The 21442-nt window shown below is 42.6% G+C and overlaps 1 protein-coding gene across 1 annotated transcript in view; it reads right to left on the bottom strand.

Moving 5' to 3' along the window:
* The window catches only part of brinp1 (bone morphogenetic protein/retinoic acid inducible neural-specific 1), a 62106-nt gene extending 41375 nt beyond the window's left edge, over positions 1-20731 (bottom strand). Inside the window, exons 1-2 of the mRNA XM_076164165.1 lie at positions 20514-20731; positions 1265-1455 (exon numbers count right to left, since the gene is read on the bottom strand). Coding sequence (XP_076020280.1) covers positions 1265-1455; positions 20514-20731 — 409 coding nt within the window. The remainder of the gene's footprint in view (positions 1-1264; positions 1456-20513) is intronic.
* Between the last annotated feature and the right edge of the window lie 711 nt (positions 20732-21442).

Genomic DNA, 21442 nt, shown 5'->3' with positions numbered 1-21442 from the left:
TTTGATATGTCAGCACCTTGCAGACCCGCTGCGCCTGTCTGCCATCATTTCTCTACTTTTCCCCCAGAATATGAGAATCACAAATATTCTTGGTGTTGCACTGTGTTTTTGCCCCTTATCAAAAGTTTGCGAACATCTTCAGATGGGTTCAGACTCGCAGACAGACAGTCCTGCCGTGGCTCTGCATGCACATTTGCGGGTCGTTATCCTTCTGGAAATCGAATCCTCTTACTTACCTCTGTAGAATACTAGGACTGGTGAAATATTAAATGTGCTGCGCTGTTTCATTGATGTTTTCAGTAAAACGTTGGTGGATAACGGTCTCTGTGTGCTCATTTGTCTTAGGCGGTGTTCACACGCGGCGTCTCCACCTTATGGGAGGTGACTACCTTTCAAAATGTGCTGTCGGTGCTTTAGACTATCCTGGTCACTGCTGTTTTTTTATCAAAACCAAGCACTTTTTGACAATGGTTCAACTTTTGAAGCACGTTTTATTTAACCTGCTGACCGATTAGAACTTACTACCGAGGGGACACAACAGTGGCAGTGAAAGGCTGCCGTTGGAACACGACATCATCTCCGAAGTACTTCTGTCTTTCTGTGTGTCATATACTTCTGCTGATCTTCAAACAGTGTGGTCTTCATATCTACATGTACTACCGTTTCACTATTTGATGCATGGAAGTAAACTGTTTCACCGAGCGCTTGTGACATCATTACAAACAGGCATAAGCAGTGCATCATCCAGGATGAATCACCACAGAGTCACGTACTTGTGATAATTAACAGCACAAATGAGCAAAGTCAGGAATTCAGCATTTTTGACAGGAGTGTTATCATATTTCAGGCTGTTGTATGTTTCATGTGTGATCCATAATGACAAAAAGTAATTAATGCACCTGGCATTTAAGTATGCATAATTTAGCAATTTTAAATTAACAGTGTTCTTATTAAACATTTAAAGTCACAAGTAGTCACTTAGTACCTTTCTGCTGCTAAGTACATTGGGATACACACTGTGCTTTTCTGCCTGGTTGGTGTACTTTAGTCCCCTTCCTCTGGAGAATACACAGAACTTTACTCAACATTTACTGCATGCGTATATTTTGGAGAAATTGTGCTTTTGCTTTATGAATGCGGCTTCCCAAAACTACCTGAAAGACATCCGTCCCAAGTCTCCATTTCAATCTAAAAACATCTACATTTGACCTGTAGCCATAAAATAACTGCATTCAGAATATGCAAACCAGTGCGGCTCTCTTACCTCCCAGGGTGGCTGAGATGAGGATGTGGGTTCCATACTTTTTAATGATGGTTTCGATGAACTGTTGCGTCGTTGGTCTGCGGCCCAGCAAGCGAACGCTGCGCTGGAACTCGGGCATGAGTGGCACAGGGTTCCGGATTAGGTCCCTTCTCTCAATGGCTGTGTTCCTCACCTTCCAACGTGCAAATTCCCTGAAATTCACACAAAGAGTTAATGCTCACGTCCACATTAGCCATTAGGATGAACAGAATGTGTCTTGTTCTAATTATATACAAGCCCAAAGAGAAAGAAATTACTACAACAAACAGTAATTAAGTGTTTTATATGTAATAAGAGTCATTAGTGTTTTTAATTTATTCAGATCAGGACCAAATTGCAGCTTTTAATCAAGTTTATATGGGATAGGTGAGCGCCCTATCATTACAAATCGCTTTAAGAACTCCTGGATCTGCTCCGAGATTTGGATGGGCACCAAAATGTAAAAGGTTCTTCCCCCGACCATCCATCCACCAAATTTCTTAAAAAAAAAAAAAATCACACACACTCCAACAAAGATACAACGTTTGAAAGAAAGCAAAGCAATTTGTAGAGCAACAAAGGTCCGATATGAGGCTTAATTTACATTTAAGTGTTATTTTATGAGCCAAACACAAAATGTCCATTTAACTTTTGCATTCAATGAAAATACTTGATAAAAACCTGCCGTTTCACTTGAATACACAAGATGAGGCACTTGCTTAAGGTTGAATATGCTGCATCATGGCCCAAATGCCAAAATGTAAAAGGTTCAACAAAGAAAACGTCAATGAATTAATCCGTCGTCAAAGTAAACTGCTAAAGTAAATCTTATCCTTTCTGTTGTTTTTCACTGAGACTGTGGAGTTCAACGTGTAAATGTCAAGCACATTCTCGGAAATGTTTGTGTAGATTTTCATGATTTATTCTTTGCCTCTGAGCCCCATGAGACGTAACATCAAGGCAACTCTGAGTCCAGGAAACACACACACACACACACACACACACACACACACACACACACAAACACACAAACAAAAGCCATGTGCAATAACCCCATCCTAAGGATAAAAGTGACAGACTTTCTTCTGCATGTCTGAAATGCAAATGTAGACCTCATGTTATTCAATCAGTGGCTAATCCAAAATTAGCCCTGCATAGCCAAGGGGCTGTGCTAATTGCTAACTAGCACAGACTGATCATCAATTCAGCCACGACTGCAGAGGCCCTGTAGCCTTTATGCAGTTAAGGGCAGAATCAGAAATTTTACACCAATTCTCTTATTATTATTTTTATGATACTAATTGTTATTATGAAGATAGTGATTATAAGTTGAATAAATGAGACCCACAGAGCAGCTGCATTAGCTGATTAGCTGCTATATTTCCATTTTCATTTCATTTAGCAGCAATCTTTGTGGCCTTAAACAATTTAAAATTTTATGGTTACATTTCCTGGTATTTTTAACTGTGCGGAGAGGTTTAAGCATCACAATCGTCAAGAACGGCATGTTCGTCTCCCTGGGCAACATGAAGGATTGATTTCTTGGCGACCGACTCCCTCACGTCTTGATTTCTAACAAAGTTGGGATTGTCTCGTTCTGAGCTGTTTCTGTCAGATGTGGTCTGATCACATTCTCAAATGAACCACCCAGGTGTGCATATGCATATGAACACACACACACGGATTTATGCTTTCATATTCCTCAGACAGGTGGTTCTGCCTCTCTCCACTCTGGGCTGAAAGCTGTTTGTGAGCAGCACTTTAGCCCACTGGGAACAAATACCAAGTGATCAAAATAATCAGCTCGACATGAAAATGCTCGGGATGATTATTTTCTGCCTTGATTGTGTTTACGCCGTGTGCTCAAAGCATGAGTGTGCGTGACGATGTGTGTTCCAGATGAAATGCGTAAACAGAATCTCATGTGTCTTAGATGCATTTGGTAGACTCCACATCAACCCAACAAGTGTTTCAGATCTCTCCTTTGTTACAACTCCTCCATATGGATGGAGAAATCCTGTGTGTTTGTGAAACACACATTTAATTATATTTTAAGAGTCTGCAGTGTTTAGACATTTCTAACAATGGTCTTTGAAAACTGCAGTATATTGGGGATTTATTATGGAGCAGTCTGAGTTTAAGACGATAAAAAGACTTTGTAGTAATCATGTTTAAGGGGGCAAAAGATAGAAGTCACTCTTTATTGAGTTTATTTTAATTTAGTGAGGTATTTTATTGATATTTTTGTTTTTTTATGAAGGCAGGTCCAGTATATTGATCTTTCCTGCCGTTAGAGTCTGCAGCATACGGATCCAACTACAATATAAAAAGCCTTTTCCTTATAGTTTTGCTGCAGCAGTAACATAGAAAGCAAACTCTTATAAAAGCTTCATTTATGGTTGTGGTGAGTGTGTGAAGAAGCATTCCAGAGCAAATGGAAGCCAAGTGAAATCACGGGACAAAACACCTGAACATCATCTTTAACATGCTATGGTATATCAATCAATACATTAATGACAGCCACCTTTTAAGAGTCCACAGACGCTGCAGGGCTTTTGAGCAGTCATGTCCATTTATTCCCCTTTCCATTCCTGTTCTCAAGGGCTCCTTAGAATGATTTAGCTATGAATAGGCAGCTCTTTGGGCGCCCTCGAATCGATTTATTACTTAGCTTGAATTCTGTGACACGCAGTCAGCTACACGTCAGTCTGTCTGTGCATATCTTCATGACAGCACCTTTTCCTCCTCTATTGAGCACACATTTAGTATTTCCTCTTATATATAATTTCTGTCACTGCCCTAATACATAATCACGCACATTTCCAATGTAGCCGACACTTGAGAGGCATTCCATGACCTGACAAATGCCTCAAAAGTCAAATCCTGACGACAAATGATTAAAAAGAGCATATATAGAAGGAAAATGGGCGCATCAGTGACACGTGAATGTTGACGTACAATATAAGTCTCCTCCACAGACGGGAGAAAAATGACTTGCGCTGCTTTTTCTGTTGCTCCTTCTAATCACATAAATCATCAAGGATTGTGTTCCAATCAGATGCACAGCAAACGCTATGTGCCAGAATTGCAGAAAACCTTCCTTTGGAGACTTGTGCAATTCCTCAATGTCAGAGAGACACAAGTGCTCGTCTAGTGGGACAGGCCTCACCAATCATGCACACTCATGAGTACACGCTGATTCAGCTGCCACCCCTCTTCCATGACTTGGCTTTTTCTGCTTCCCGGTTTGTGTTTGTGCAACCACTTTTCTGCAAATAAGCAAAGAGAACTCCTGCAGACTTCTACACTTGCAGGACCCAGCTTTTCCTCTCTCTCTCACGCCGTCGCCTCCCTGCTCCCTCTCTCTTTCAGATATCAATTCATTTCGAGTGAATCCTCTTCACGACTCTGTCACTGACAATTATTGTATAAAACGTTATATGGCAGCCATATGTACTTGGGCCCTTCTGCCCCAGATTAGGGGATGCCAGCAGATGGAACCTGCGATATGATTCAGTGCCTTACTTCACAGCTCCAAGACCAGTTTAATGACCTATCAAAGGACGTTAAGAGGAGATAAATGGCATTGCAGCTGCACAGGAAGCAAATGGGAACATGGGTGATTATTGCTTTATGGTGACCAAGCCACTAGTGTGGGAGGGTTGTTATTTTATATTAGCTTGTGTGGGACTATATGTGACATGCAGAAAGCACAGGTTACATGCTTGTGATTAAATTATGATGTGCTTGAACAATTATAGACTGTGCACATGTACATATGTGGCAGGTCCACACAAACTGCACTTGCACAGAATTCCCACAAGCAAAACTTTGGCTTTGAACAAAGAGCTTTAGCCTGATGATTGAGGAGGAGTAATGTGAAGAATTATTCTCTGTTATTAATTCCCTGTTGCCCTCATTGAGACCACCGTTTTATTTGATTCTCGTCCAATGTTTTGTCTCGGCACAGTTTAGCCAAGCAAACATCAACAGTGATTGCTGGGAAATACATTAATCTAGTCAAGCGACCAACTCCCTGGTCTCACATAGATCAGATCCACAGTGTGTCTCACCAGAGGATATTTGTTCTAATGAATGTTCTGTTGGCTCTAACACGACTGCTTCTATTTTAGACTTTAGTCGAGAAAATGCTGGACCAAGGTGTTTGTCTAAGGCAAGTAGCAAGTCTACCCAAAAGTGATTGAGCTTTAACTCTAACTGATGTGATCTGTCTCTCTGGTTCTCCTGTCATAGAGCAAAATCATGGAAGAGAAGGGAATAATTGCACAAAGAACGCAAAAGAAAGTTTCTGTCCACGCGTAATTAAATATAGCCTTGAACTTATAGATTTTTCGACTTCCGATTTTCTCTCATTACACATTTTCACATACCATATGTTACTATGACATATTGCATATTGGATGTGTCACTGTGACAGAAGGCTTTGAGCTTTTGAGGTTCAATCTGATGCAAACTGGTGTCTGAGCAGAATGAGAATCATTCAGATTTAAACTACATTCATTCTTACATATCTGCAGTGTTCTAGAGGTTTCTGTCTCATCATTATTATTATTATTATTCTGCATTGACTGATGGGTTGTTAGGGGTGAAACGATATAGTTGGGTGCACTGATGCATTATGGGTTGATTATGGTGATCTAACTGCATTTATTTATTTCAAGAATTAAACAAAACTGCTGCCACTTCAGTAATAATCAACTTGAAATATTATGAATGAAACATTTTTCCAATTCTGAAAAAAAGAGTATTAATTGTATAATTTACATTTTGGGTGTCTTTGGTTAGAGAGAGGAAGACAATGGAGCATGTTCATCCAAAACAGGACGTGCAGAGTATTGATGCATATTGTGTTTCCTGCCCCATCCATCCATGAAAAAGCACAGATTTTGCAAATGTGAAAACTTTGCAAAACTGCAGCGTGGTCGGGAACGCCATTAATCTATGGAGCCACCTGGTTTGGAAACAAAGCGTTTCCTCCAGCGCCAAATTGCCAACGTCGCAAAGGTACAGATGTTAATTCCAACTTACCCAGCCAACCACTCATCCCATCCCATCCCAACCCACGCACCATCCCACCCACACCAAACACACACGGCCTGCCAGTCTATACGTGCCCATTACAAATACATGCGTCATAAGAGTAAATGCGTTATTACAGCTTTACAAGACAGCACATGCACTTCTCACTTTTCAAGGTCAATTTGCACATTGTCACTCTCCCCATTTAGCAAGAAAAGATCATTATCATCTCTGTAAACATAGTGTCCTTACACACACACACACACACACACACACACACACACACACACACACACACAGCGTCCTTACAGCCTGTCGTCTAGCTCAGTGAAAGCAAAGGTGTTGGCATGTCTGGTAAACATTCTGCAGGACGCTCTGACAGAGGCGGAATGTGGTCATAGCGTCCTCTCGTCACTGCAGGGACTTTGTTGATCTTGACGCCAGAGCGCATATTCCAGTCCCTAACAGAGCATGACGGACATTCAAAACGTGGTGACGCAGAGGAAACAAGAACTGCTGTCTGATAGAGAGATGGGGGGGGGAAAAACAACAACGTATCTAATTAACTGAGAGGGAAACGCTGCTGGCTTGGAAAGACTCACAGACAGCGAGCGTTGGCGAGCGTTTTATCGCCGGCATCAAACGTATCAAAAGCATGTCATTGGATGTTTACCCCTCTGCTGCGCTGACACCGCCATGTATCTACAGCTGAATGCATTTTGCATTCATGAGGATGTGTCGCCGTGGTTACATCTCTATCTTTGTTGCGGCAAAGTAAAGAGCTGGATTTGTAAAGCTGAAAATCCGTGTTTGCTTCCTCTCGCTTTATCTATAAAAGCACAGAGGGTGAAGGTATAGTGGATTGACATCATTATTGTGTAAGGGAGAAATGTAGGTGCGGGATGCTGTCGAGGCTGCAAAACTTGAGGTTCACGCCAAGAGAAATGCATCGACTAACCCCATAGGTCCTGAACTTCCAGGGAAACTCCTTACTTCCCTAACTTATGCTATATCCTAACAACTCCAACAATGGAGAGGAGGCTCCATTCTGTTTAGGTTACAACTCCGATATTGAATTTATGAACTCTACCCTATATCATATTTTAAAAGATCATGAATGAGGCTTACAAGAGCTGGGAGCCGACACTGAGGAAAGACCAAGAACAAAACACGGCCTCAAATAAATCTGTAGGCAGCAATGCAACGACCTACACGGGCCTTTACTTTTTAGTTTGAAGTTTTACTATAGCTCGTTCTACATTCTAGTAAAAAAAACCCATCTATTTGTGACCTTGGGTGCTGCCCAAACCCGTCCAAGTATTACATTCTGCTTGCTTCAGCCCTCCTCCTCAGTGTCTGACTAATAAACCAAATGCTAACGATGGAAAACTCAGCGAAAATCAGAAAACCAGCTGAAATCAGATAATTTGTCCAATATCCAACAGTACACCTGGAGAATGGCCTGGCAGTGCGGGGGCAGATGAGTTGTGAGACCATATATAAAATCATTCGCTCAGTGTAACTAAGAAATCCTCTAAAGTTTACCAAGGCATGAAATATTCATCTCTCTCATTGCCCTCCCTCTTCTCCGGTTTTCCTCTTCCTCCCTTTCTTGTGCTCCATGTTCTTCTTGTTCCACTTAAACGCTGAAAAGATCCGATCACGTGGCTGTACTTTTGGTTTCCTGTGTGCAAGGCCAACGGACTCTGCAACGACTTATTAATGAAAACGACGCAGCCTTTTCTTAGTATTCCATTAGTTTGAAATAGCCTTGGAAGTGCTTTAATGACGCTTCTTCTAAAGAACATCAATGACCCCTAATCTAAAGCACACAGAATTTCATATATTCTCTGTTACATAGTGTGTGTTTGTGGTGGCATTGAAAGAAAATATCGCTGTATCTTTCCAAGAGCTCAACCTGGAGCAGAACTAAAGAATCACCAGGCTGTGTCACATCTGTGGAGGCCGTCTCCTCTGAAGGATGCTGCCTGCAAAGACGTGACCTTTAGAGAAGTACATGCTACGGCAGGCAGAAGCATCTCCTAATGAGACGGTCTGTAGAGAATTCACCGGGAGCATCTTCATCGTCTGTTCCCGCTCCTCTAATACCTCAAACAATGGCGCGTTTAGGAGGGTGTTTATCCAGCGTGCCGGTGTACCCACGATGCACTTGTGTGGTCAACAGAGCGGCTACAGACAAGTTCCTTTACAATTTAGAGTTTAGACGTCAACACATGACAAACTAAAGTCGAACACATTACAAATGCATGGTGAACACAACAAAAGCTATATGTAATTTCTCTCATTTTTCACGCTGCAGTCCATGTAATTTATCGCTTTTTACATGTGACTAATGAATACGTGATCTTAAGCACCTCCGCGCAGCTGCAATTGCCATGCTCGAGCCTCTCATAAACATAATTCCAGCCTTTCCAGGCAACACAGTAATGATAAATATTGTGCATTACAGATATTGCTGGAAATTCAATTAAAATCGAAAGTAGCACAAACTGGCAGGGCGGTGTTGTTGTGTAGGCTGCAGATAAGCTGGTGTTGGGTTGTAAGAGGGTTAGGCCGGGGTTAACACCAAGCAAATGGAGAACGCGCCCACCTACACTGCATTATGTAGATTTGTGCGTTTGCGTACCACAGAGGGCACGGGCAGCTGTTTCAACCAGGAAGGTCTCAGCGCCTTAATCTGAGAGCTAAGAGCCCTGTTTCTGTGCTGCCATTGTGTTGTGCAGCAGCTTGAGGGAATTAAAGAAAAAATGGGGAGGAAAAAAAAAAGAGAAGAAATTCAAGGCCCTCTATAATAACCGCGAGGCAAAGCCCGGCAATAAATCAAACAGACACAGATACAATTGAAATCCGGTGCGGTTTTCAACTACGGAAACCCATTCAAAATATTAAAGAAGGAATCTTAATCCAATGCTCCGCTGCACAGTGAAGGACGATGCAGTAAGAGGTAGAATGTTATGCTGGCTGGGCCCGAGCCGCTGTTTGCTCTCGTGTGTTTTATTTATTTTCACCTCGGCGTCTGGCGTGTGCCAGATTTCTAAACACGGTGTCAGAAAATAGCGCACAAAATCTGGGCCTGTTTTGAAATTCTGATATAAGGCTACTGATAAAAAAGAGAGACAGAGAGAGACAGAGAGAGAGACAGAGACAGAGACAGAGAGGCCATGTACAAACATCCATGTGACTGTCTGGAGCTAATGGGTTAACGCAAAGTGACTGTAGGTATTTGAGAGTGAATCTGCATGTCCGTCAATTTAACGATGATGCACACAAGCTGTCAACCTGACATACTTTAATATTTATGAGTCTAGAAATAATGACTGGAACAACTTGTGTTCTTAAAGTGTCCGAAAATTGTGCTCGTTCTGAGCCCTGGTACAGGACGGATTCATCAAAATGCTCTTACAAGCATCAAACACGTTCCAGCAATTTGATGCACTACACTGTGGAATTTGGCTGCCACCCAAAATTGCCCTCCTAGAGCAAATCACTTTGATATTTTCTCTGTGACCCACAATCCAGAACACACAGTAAGTCTGTATCAGTATGTTTGTATTTATATCAGTATGTTTATATTCTTTATTTTATTTTTTATTATTTCACCTTGCATGTCTCTTATGTTTCAACCTTGCTTAAGCTGCTGGAAAACGTGAATTTCTCTTGGAGATTAATAAAGTATCTATCTATCTATCTGCACAGACAAGTGAGATATCGTATTCTTGTATATTTCAGCTATTCAGACCTTGTAACTGTTCTTCTCCATGTCCTTGTTTGAAGGTTTATGCAGATCAAGATCATACAGGATGTTGTATGATGAGAATGCGAATCCCTCGTCTCCTTATTTGGAATGCCCAGTTGCCTGTGTGCTTGTGGCCCACTGCACTTCCACTGTTGGCCTGTGGAGGGTGTCCACCACCATGTGCTTCCTCCTCCCCGACATGCGGTGCTGCCAGCTGCTTCTTTTTCGCCTGCCGCAGTCGAGTTTCAGCGGGAGGGACGTAACGCGCGGTAGGTACACGCCATCCCTCGCAGAGTCCTGCTTCCCCCCCTGCATGCGGGTGCCCTGACCAACCCGTAGGGGTAGCCACAGGGAGGCTACCCCTTACAGTGGGCGCCACTACCAGGGGTTGAACCTGCTGCTGTTTTGTAAGCAGCGTTGTGGTTTTAACCCTTCAAATGTCTAACACTAAAATGGGCTCAAAAGTGTTGTTGCTGAATTGTCATAGCTGTTATCAAAAGTGCACGGACGACCAAGAAGACCTGTGTCTGCCCCCAGTGGATGGCTTTGTTCCTGCCAGAGGCAAAGGCACATTCGTTTACTTCCTCATCTCCTCCTGTTGAGCAGCGGCGCTTTCTTGAATTCTTTGCTGCAACATTTTTCGACACCGCCGTTGCCGTTGTCATGACGTCTGGGGGTTGGTCAACTGTGACTGCTTTCATCAAGTCTTCATAGCTTGCCTCAAGTCTTAAGTTTAGACAGTTTGGACAGCATGAGACGTGCTCATGTTCTTATGGAAGACAAGTGAGAACATCTGGTCAGCTGTTCACACCAAAGAGTAGCAAATTCTTCACAAGTCGGAGAGGAAAAAAAAATCCCATGTCTTTAATCAATTCCGATGAAGCGTTCCTAAGGGACCGTCACAAACGCATTCACAAATATATGTTTTCCTTCCTTTAGGAGGGCATAACGCAACAAGCAAGGATCAATGTGTATCTTATTCAATTTAGAGATGTGTAATTTTAATTTCGCTTGTGCCTACAGCCAGATGACAAAGTAGATCGATGTCGGCTGTTTCCGAGTTACGCGTCGCATTCTTACACAAACATTTCTCTTAATCTTGTGAGCGCCGTCTGGCAGCATCCAGAGAAAGTCAAGAGTTGTGTAGGGAAGATTACGTTTAGGTTATTACGAGATACCGTTAAAATGCTGCAAGGATCGGTATAATCTTGGAGTGTGAGGGTTTAGACTTAATTTCTATGTTTAAAAGGTTTTGTGTTATTTTAGAGATGGGTATTAAAGTCCAAACAGCAGGAGAGAGTAAATAAATAAGAAACTGAAGTGTAAGCTAATTCAGAGTATGAATTATGATTCTCACAACTCTACACACTGTGGTTGGTATGAACAGTGTTGTGAACGTCTATCGTTGGGTCATTGTTCCATTCAATTTGGTGTCGACACTAAATAGACTCCCCCTGGCTAAAGACCCCAGAAGAAAGATGCAGCGAGGTACAAAGGTCAAATAAACACCATTAATCACATTTATTCACCAGCATGATGGTGAAGAATTTGATGCTGAATGCAGAATGTTCAATGGCTGCGCAGGAAAAACAACAGGGTACTGTAATGATTCAATAAATAAGCCCCACTCTTCATAAACATATTTAAGAGCTGTACACACACACACACACACACACACACATCCGACAAAAAATCCTAATATTTTGATGCTGACACATAATAGTCGGCAAATCATAGCTATCTAGCCAATAAGTGAAGCATAGCAGTAAATGGAAAGTGATTGCCTAAATGGAATATGATTGCCATGATAATAGCTTTGTTAGTGCACTCTGCAATTGTGAGGATTGAGGCAGTGAAAAGAAAATGGATCTAATCATAAACAATTTCCTAATTCGCTGTAATCTCGAGATTTTGATGGGACATAGTGCCAGAAGCGAACGAGTGGGATGAGTGACACAAGCGTGCGTTTGAATCTAATTAACGGCGTAATGAGAAGTTGCTGCTGATGAACTTGATCCGGAGTGTGTGTGTGTGCATATGTACAGTATGTGTGTGTGTGTGCGTGTGTGAGAGTGTGTGGCGAGGTCTTCCTGGAAATGATCACGAGACGACACCGCAAATTATAGAGATGTTGCAGGAAATATTGAGCGGAATTTTAGAGAAACTTATAATCAAGCGACGCATTAACCTATATTGAAGGGCTTTTTGCTGGGAAATGATATTGTTGCATTTCACACAAAAAGGCAGAGGCGTGGAAGAGATTCCCTTTTCTTCTCTAATGTGAATCCATCTCATGTGTTGAGTGCTTGTGTGCTTGTATAGCGTTTATAGCCGATGACACAATCCATTGCCCCCTGTGTTTTACAGTACAGTATACAAGTCACCAACGCGTGCCCTCCCGATCTGCATATAACACAAACCCTGCCAAGGTCAAGCCCTCTATGCAGTGAAAAAATGAAAAAAGAAACTACTTCTATTTTCAGTTACACAACATGCTGCATGTTGTTCGCCACAACTTTAGTGCTTCACTCAATTTGCCCTGTGGTAACTAACAGCCTAAATAAAACCTCATTATGCTGACGACTTCCTTCTATATTCTCCCCTCATCGATTTTTATTCTCATCTTTAAAAAAATGTGTCTTTCTTTGTAACATGATTTGCAATGTTCTATATCTATTTTAAATCTATTTATTGCTGTAATCTTGGTATAATCAAATTTGTAAGTGTGTTTTAGTGTGTAAACGTTGTGACATTAGTTCACATCTTGTAAGCCGTTTTGGTAAAAAGAATGGGCTAAAAAAGAGTAAACTTCAAAGAATGAGGACGGCTGCTTACATGCTGTCACGGCGACGTCCAATTCTGTGCTTGTCCCGTTTCTGTCAGCAGATTGATCTGATTAAATCGATTTGTTCTGCTCTCTCATACGCGTGCAATTCTCAACCTGTCCACCAGCTGCCCCCCTCCAGAGTTTGGCTCTCCAGCCAGATCATCTGACTGCCTCTCCTCTCCTCTCCTCTCCTCTCCTCTCCTCTCCTCTCCTCTCCTCTCCTCTCTCTCATAAGCTCTTTCTCTGTGTATACACCAGCTGCCTTAGTGTTTGCTAAATCGTCTTTGTAAGCTTTGTTCGTGGCTCCGGCCTTTCTGTTGTCTCCAGGTTGCTATTGATCCCTTTGCTTTGTCTTTTGTCTGTAGAGAATTTACCTTCGCCTCTTTTGGATTTGTTTCTCCAATCTGCCTGGTAAGCCTGCCTCATTGACCATTGTTTTTGCCTTCCCCCTCATACACACATTTGGGATGTTCCCGCGACTGTGGGAAAACAAAATGATTCCGTATTTTTGTTTCCGTTTCGAAAACACAGTTCAATTGTTGGATATTGTGTCAAGAAGCACAGCAGAGGACGCGGGCACACATAAGTGGCTAGTAATCACCATTTTCTTTGTTGCTTCACGAATTCAATGATAGAGATGTGAAATGTGCGGTGTTGAGTCATCAAGCCGTTGCCTCTGCCACTGGAATTCATTCTTTGCTCTCATTCAATTCCCCTTTTATGCACTCCTTCTTACCAGAAATTCAACATTTGTCTATTAATTAACCTGCAATTGCTCTCCTCTTGCTTGACAGAAAGTCATATTTATGCAGAAGTGCAAGTGTTATTTTTAGGAATGATTCAAATAGAGAAGTTATTTGGCTTATTTGTTACCATTCTTACTGAAGCATTACCAGCGTTCCTGTCTTACCACGCCTGCACGATGTTGGCACTCCCACATACTGGAGATGTTTTCAGTTAGTTTGTCTGATTAGACTTCTCCCCCAGAACTGTGTGGGTGTGCACAGCCTGCTTCCATGACATCTCCCCCCTCAGTCTCCTATGTTAGTTTTGTACCCATTAGTTCAAGTCAACTTACTCTTTCCTTTGATTCTGTTGAAGATATGGAGCCCTGTGTCCTCAGCACATTCTCAATATAGCTCTGCCTAAACTTAACCTGAGCACCAGCTGAAATACTAAACACCTGTGTGGGTTGACAGGAGCTTGAAACCGTCGCCAGATTACCAAAAAAGGAACAATGCTGTACCCGAACAACAGATGCTCTGCTCAGGTACAGTGGGATACAATACACCACCCTACTTTATATGTATCATGCTGTCTATGAAGGGCATATTTATACATATTCTCATTTATATCTATATGTCTATTAAGACAAAGAGCATGAATCCATGTAACAGATTCATTGTGATGATGGCATATATGATTTTAGGCTAAATCACACACTCAACAGCCATTGCATGAAATGTACACACACATATTCCATGCTGGCAGTATCCTGGTTATGATTGGATGGCCAGTGGCAAGTAGCGGGGCAATGGGGTTACTATTAGATACGCATTTCACATATTCTTCCACAAAAATGCAAGACCCACTTTAATGGAGCATCTCGGTGTTATGTAGCTCGGATCACCACATCACAGAAACGGAGGTGCTGCTCTTCCCTGCGTACAAGAGACTCCAGCATCTCCTCCTTCGCCGGAGCTTCCATTCTTGTGGTGATGTTGCATTGCCAGTCTCAAGGGAGAGTGGCACAGCGTCCCACGCAGTGAATTAGTCAGTACTTAACCCTGACACTTCCTTCTAGCCTCCTGTTTCTTCTCTAATTACCATTCCTTCCTTGTCAGTAATTAAGCTGTCCCACAGCGGGGGCTTTTTACCACTAGGTTTAAGAGGAGACGTGTCACCGAGTCCCTCCCCAGATCAGCCCCTGTCGATTCTCCCAAACTTACGGCTAAGAAATGCAGATTAACACCAAGTATCAGCACTGCTCCAGTGATTGTAATTGCAGTATAGCCCCAGGATAACGAGCGTGCGTGAAAGATAAACAAAACCTAAGAGAGGCAACAGAAGAAGGTAAAACACTGCATTTCACTGGAATCTTGTGTAAATAAGAATAGATTTGGTCTGCATGTGTACCAGCGTATTTGTTTGGGTTTTTTTTCCTATTCCCCACAGCAAACACGGCTTACAAAATGCTCATAAACATCTCTCATTTGAAAATTTTGTTTGTAAAAAGACAAATTGCTCACTCGGCTTTCACAACAATGCAAATGGCGACGTGAGAGATGTAAGCCGTGTTACGATCCAAGCTTGGCAGCTCGCCCAGGGCGCCAACGCTCAGAAGAGCTCAAACATCCAAGCGTTCAAATCGTTATAGCTTCAGTCAGCAAATCGCTTCTCACCTCTGCACCCCTGAGCAGAGGTGACGTGACAGCCAAGATCCTCTGCGGACACAACTTGTTTAGTAGCTGTCAAATATAAATAGATAGAAAAACCGGAAATACTGTATTTCGAGCCACACATGACATTTAACTCCAACAAAAAGCTGCAAAACATCTACTGCCCATTATACTTCACTTTATGTTATCATATGCTTACATTCTACTCAACCCGCTATACAATAAAACTAAAGTTGGGTGCCAGGTGACGGTTGGAGGATGAGCGTGTGTAAGATGATATTGGTGTGAAATATTACTGCTAAAAAGGTGAAGTCACACTCTGGGTTTTCACACCAATGTAGAGAAAAATAAACATTTCTCACTCGTTTTTGGAATGGTTTTTGCAGCTAATTTCCTTCTCCTTTCCCACTTCTAACACAACAAACACTCTGATGTGTGACCACCATTCTGTTGTGTGACCCTCAACCTCTGTCAATTTCTCACCTATGGAAACCAAATGACTGTACATTAACAGCACAATCCTGAATTACAATCTTTCCCCCACCAGCCTGATGAAATATCGCCCAATATCCTTAAACTTGAGCCTTTTGTTTGAGGGAAAACACATTAGGCGTGATTATCTAGGAGCACGTGTGATGATATGGAGGTCAAGCTTTCATAACAGGCGTATTCTTATTGACAAAGATGTACGTTGGTACATGTACGCTTCAGTCATTTGAGCCTCTGTAGGCAGACTCTTCCTCACCTTGACGACGACCTCACTGTCAAACTACTTGCTCTGTCCTCATTCATTTTGATACACAACCGACTTGAAGTCATCCACATCTCATAGCACACACACACACACACACACACACACTTTTGGTCCCTTTTCGTCTCACTGCCTAATGGTATCTCCCCTTATGTTTAGTTCCTCTTCCTTTGGTCTCCTTTTATCCCTCTTGACATCCTGGCTGTCTCTTTTCTTATTTTTATTCCTTTGGCTGTAGCCTGCTGAATTAAACATCGCCGCAGCCTCTCTCAGCAAATCTGCCGACTGCATCAAATCTGCCTTCCCCTTGCTCTATCCAATTACGAGTGGCTCATCCAAACTAATTCAAGGCCCGGGTCGGACAAATGTTACACTGTGTTTCTGTTTCAAACCAACGGGCATCGGGTCAGTGCGTCCATGCCGGATTCTGAGAATCCACTTTGAAGGTGCTTTTGTTCCGTTACGAGAGGCCAATAACTGCCATTAAAGGATGTGAACATGTTGGATGGATGGATCGACTGACGCTGTGTTCACAACAATGAAAAGGAAAATGAGAGTAACAAAAAACATTGAATAAAAGGTAGAGTGGGATTGAAGACACAGTGTGATGTACAGGGTAGCTGGGCAGAAGAAGATGTTTGCACATGCAAATGATCAACCATAGATTATTCATTCATGGTGGTGTGCTGATCAAGTGGTTGTCTCTGGGCCGATGCTAGTTAGGAATAATTAATCTTGTGAAGGAAATGTTAGAGCTAAGCATAATTTTCCTGCTATAAACAAATTGCCCTGTCAATTAAAACGCTGTCATGTCTCCAAAACATTGCACCAAGCGATGGATTGATTCTGTATAAGCTACACACGGCGCTCAGAGGAGAACGCGTCTGATGTCTGACCAAAAATGGTCACTTATCAGAATCTATAGTCACCCAAAGGAAGTCACCTATAGTTGTGTGTTTGATGGGTTTGTTATGAAATAGAGCAGTTTTGTCCTCATAAAGGTGTTTATTGTTTGCTTGCATCTTGAGAATGCTTCAAACCCTTGAGGTCCTTTGATTAAATGAAATGAATGTATACAGATTATTTGTAGTTGTGCTGCTACAAACTTGTCTAACATGCAGTGGTGCTCCTGTAGGCAAAAACACTAATAGGTGCTGAGACAGCTAGTTAGCAGCTAGTATGTACTTCAGATTGTGACATCAGCAGATGAAGGGCTAATCATAAACACTGTTAATGGTTAGATTATATCTTCATATCCTCTTAACAGTCTGGGGAGGAAGTAGAGGAGATCAGTCTTCGTACAAGGCAATGTAGGCCAGATGAAATTAAGTGAGATAATGTACTAATTACTGACTTTAATATAACTGGGGAGGATAAATATCAGTAGAGGATCATCAATCAACGCAGGGCAAATCGGAGGTGATTATGGTGAAAAGGGTATGATTACACAAAAATCAGAGTTTCCTCTCTGGGTAGAGAAATGCACAAGTACTGTCCCGATATAAAGCATAATATTGCAATTATTTGAAGCAATTACTGAACATTTCTGCAGGTAATTACAGTGTCAGTCACGTCCATTTTGATAAGTCCTGATCCAATGACAGAAGCGCCTCTACCTGTAGTCACTCTATTCACTCACCTCGCCGTGGCTTCTACACCAAGGATCAATGAGAGCCACGTCATTTTCATAAATATTTTTATTCCAAATAACAGCCCCCATCTCGCCTCTTTGATTACAGTGCAATGCTGATTCGAGACCTTTAAAATGCATTAATGGCGACCGGATTTGCATTTATATTGGATTTTTACTCGGGCACACAAGAACCTCAAATAGAGATCCACGAACAAAGACCAAACGGCGAACACACATCATCTGAAACACATTCGACCCCATAATAGAGTACAAGCAACAGGACTAGAGATGCACGGGCGAGAGAAACAGCCCATTGAATTTGGCTACTAACTGAAGCATGTATTGATACATAGGATTCATCTTCAGCTTCTCACACTGGTGCAACGCAAACGGCAGGGACAGGAAGTGATGAGCGTCGTATCGGTAAAGCACTCGCCTACTATAACGAGGAACAAAATAACCCAACTCGGCGTGAGGATTGCAATCAACGCTCACATATTGGTGAAAATACTTACCAGAAGCACTCCAATCAGTCCTCTGAGTGACCTAGCGCCACAGCCGGGCGATAATTGGGGCCTTGTGGTGCTTCGTTCCCCTTCAAGTGACAGTGACCTTTTCAGATTACCAGACAAGAGGCTGGGCGCATCGTAATTCTGTGTTTATCCTGCAAAATTAGGCAGCGCGCCCATGTTATTAAAGATGGGGGAGATTTGTTTGTTGCCGATCAGGTTGGGCATTGTCCATGCAGCGCGCCTCCTGGGTAATCTCTCTCGATAAGAGAACCTGAAAGGAATGGATGCTTTGTCTCTCCGCAAATCTGATTCAACCACTTTCCACTACTAAATCGCAGAGGCAGAGGAAGTCCCGGGGGAAATTTACAAAGCGATTCAGTCCTCATTGCTGGTCAGAGTGGAGCAGGGCGAGGCAATAATAAGCCATGGAGGACTGAGGGCTATGTATGATTTCATTCCGAACCAAACACTGCACCAGCTGATGCCGGTGATTTCCTCACCCTCTCTGGTTGAAGACGTCCTAATCATTGGGATTACCTGGCCGGTCGTCTGTTGGAATGGAAACACCTGAAGCGCCATTTCCGCCTGCCAAGCCGAGTAGGAAGCACTCCAAAGAAATCTTTACTTGAGGCGACAACAATTTGACAACGACGCAATATAAAAAGTTGATTACGAAAAATAAGATAAGTAACAGGAGTACTACACGAAGATTGGAGTTGAATATCTGAGGCATTAGCACATAAGTGGTAGATTCTCCTCTTGAAATTAAGAAAAAATCTATATCTATATCTGTAGCCGTGTACTTTTTGAATGAAATAACAATAAAAATCCTCTTAGTCGGTGATATGAGGTTTCCACCCCAAAATGTGGGGGATTCTCGTTCCGAGCACCGAGCTGCCCCCTGCTTCTTACTTTATCTAAGAATCCGTAACGTGCCACTGAGCCGGAACGTGCGGCGAGATATGATGTTATAAACCCCCGACAACATTCAACAGGCCAGTAACTACAGCTGTCGTATAAATCTAGTAGAGTACAGAGTGCAGTATTTCCCTCTAGTCTGAGAAAAGTGCAAGTACAACACAAGGGAAATACTCAACCACGAAACTGCCTGATGAGCAGATGAACTCTACAGGTGTAAGATGTTATTTTAATGTGAAGTACGTGGAAGATTTGGCCGTACAGATGCAAGAGGTTATTGTCTTGTCATACAAAAAGGTAATATCTTGTATTGATGGCTGAATTTAATGTCGGTGATGTTTCTCCGGCGGAATAAACAACAGTAGCCACTTGGGCCCAACAACCTTTCCAGAAACACGCGCTCTGTTTTAATAAATCACAGCAGCATCACACACACACTAACTCTCCACCCCGCAGTGTATCTGGAAAATCAGCCTCAGACGGTGTGCGCCGGCGAGATTCATGTGTCTGCGTAACAACCCACTGTGTCAAGTTACACATTATGCAAATGCATTGTTTACTGTTCATGTGACAATATCAAGGCACGGAAGCCAGCAGGGACCGTGGACTTTGTGGCAAGTTACCAAGAGCGATGGGGAGCAGGGCGAGAACGAATCTCCTGAAAGAGCTGCCAAAGGAATGTGGCAAATGGCTCCTCGCTCCTTTTATAATTCAGAGTCCGTGCGTTGCAGGAGAGGAACATCAAAGCTCGTCACTCTGCGGAGGGAGGGGTGGATGGAGGGAGGGAGGGAGGGAGGGAGGGAGGGAGGGCTATAGCGCGGGAGGTTCCTTGCCATCTAATTTTCTCAACCCCTCCTGCAAACGTGAGCTGCGAGGTGATTTGCATAGCAAGGGCTGACGAGGAAAATATAGACGGTGGCATGGGCGTTGTGAATGTCAAAATAAATTATCTCGTCGCCCAAAGAGGAGGAGAAGCGACAAACACAGGTATGCTGAGAAAAGATGACAAGATGACTACTTATTTATATTAGAAGAGGTACAAAATATGAGGACAAAGATGCATCCTGCCCTTTACATAAAAACTCTGACATTACTTTAAAGACAGAACTAGAAAACACTCGTACTTGAAAGTTCAGCACACATTGAATGATGAATGTATTTTGTTATCAATGTGTATTTTGTGATTTCAAAACGAGAAACCAAGTTGATGTGCAAAAGTGACTAATGTAGAGTTCTTTAGTCTCACATCATAAGCTGTCCAATATTGAAAGTACAGTTGGCGATTGGCTGCATTCAGTACAAACAAAAGCTGCGACTCAAGGATCAAAATAGACAAAAACATCAACACAGTCAAAACCACATTCGGCACGAGAAGACAGGAGAAAGAGACTCACCTATAAATTTTATATCTGGTCGTAAATCCTTGGCGGAATCTTTCCACAAAGGACAGATAACTCCGAGAGTGGTGGAAAGGTCCACGGTCAGAGATGAGCCAGTCATATTGCTTGGTGACATGTTGCTCAGTGGCCAACGGGTCCTGGCGGGAAGACTGAACTGTTATATGGTCCCATATAAACAGGAAGCAGATGACCTCAATAAACCTCCAGTTCATGCTTTTTTTTAAGCCGCTCTCTGTTCATTCTCGCTCCATTATGTGGAGACCTGATGGGAGAGAGAGAAAAAAACAAGGGGGGGGGGGGAGAGAGAGAGAGAGAGAGAGAGAGAAAAAACAAAGACGTGTTACATGACAAAGTCCATTTTAAGAAGTACAAGAGGATGTCACAGTTGGGGATAATTGTGCTGTACCAGAACAAATAAGATAGTGAGGCCTTGTCGGTGTCATTTTACCGTGACATGAAATCTGTGTTTCTTCTTCATTCTCATGCTGCCCTGAGCTCTGTGGTGTTCGGCGCCACATGGAGTAATGTTACCCTTTAACCAATGAGCAACACGTACATCCTCAGTTGCGTGGTCGTCACTTTTTCTTTCTTTTTTTCCTTCTAACCCTAACTCTCCAGAGAAATTGGTGCTATAATAACATCTGACAGGGTTATAAGGCTGCTTTATGACACGACACACCCACCCACCCACCAGTGTGTGAGGACGCCACCTCCCTTTACCCAGTGGTGTCAATTACAAACCATCACTTGGAGGTAATGTGGTACAATGTGGTGCTCTATTCAAACACACAATCAGTCCTTGCTTTGTTTAAAATGTTAATATAGTTTATTGTAGTTGAAAGTATTGGTTTCAAACCTGCAAAACTGTCTCAGCAGGACTGCCAGTACATGAAAGGCAGAAAAACTTCAGAAAACCTGGTTAA

The sequence above is a fragment of the Genypterus blacodes genome, unplaced genomic scaffold, assembly GCF_046128005.1.
Source record: "Genypterus blacodes isolate CSIRO-AG114 ecotype Tasmania unplaced genomic scaffold, CSIRO-AGI_Gbla_v1 ptg000133l_1, whole genome shotgun sequence".
Taxonomy (NCBI): Eukaryota; Metazoa; Chordata; class Actinopteri; order Ophidiiformes; family Ophidiidae; genus Genypterus; species Genypterus blacodes.
The sequence above is the reverse complement of the archived record's forward strand: the minus strand, read 5'-3'. Positions and strand labels throughout refer to the sequence as shown.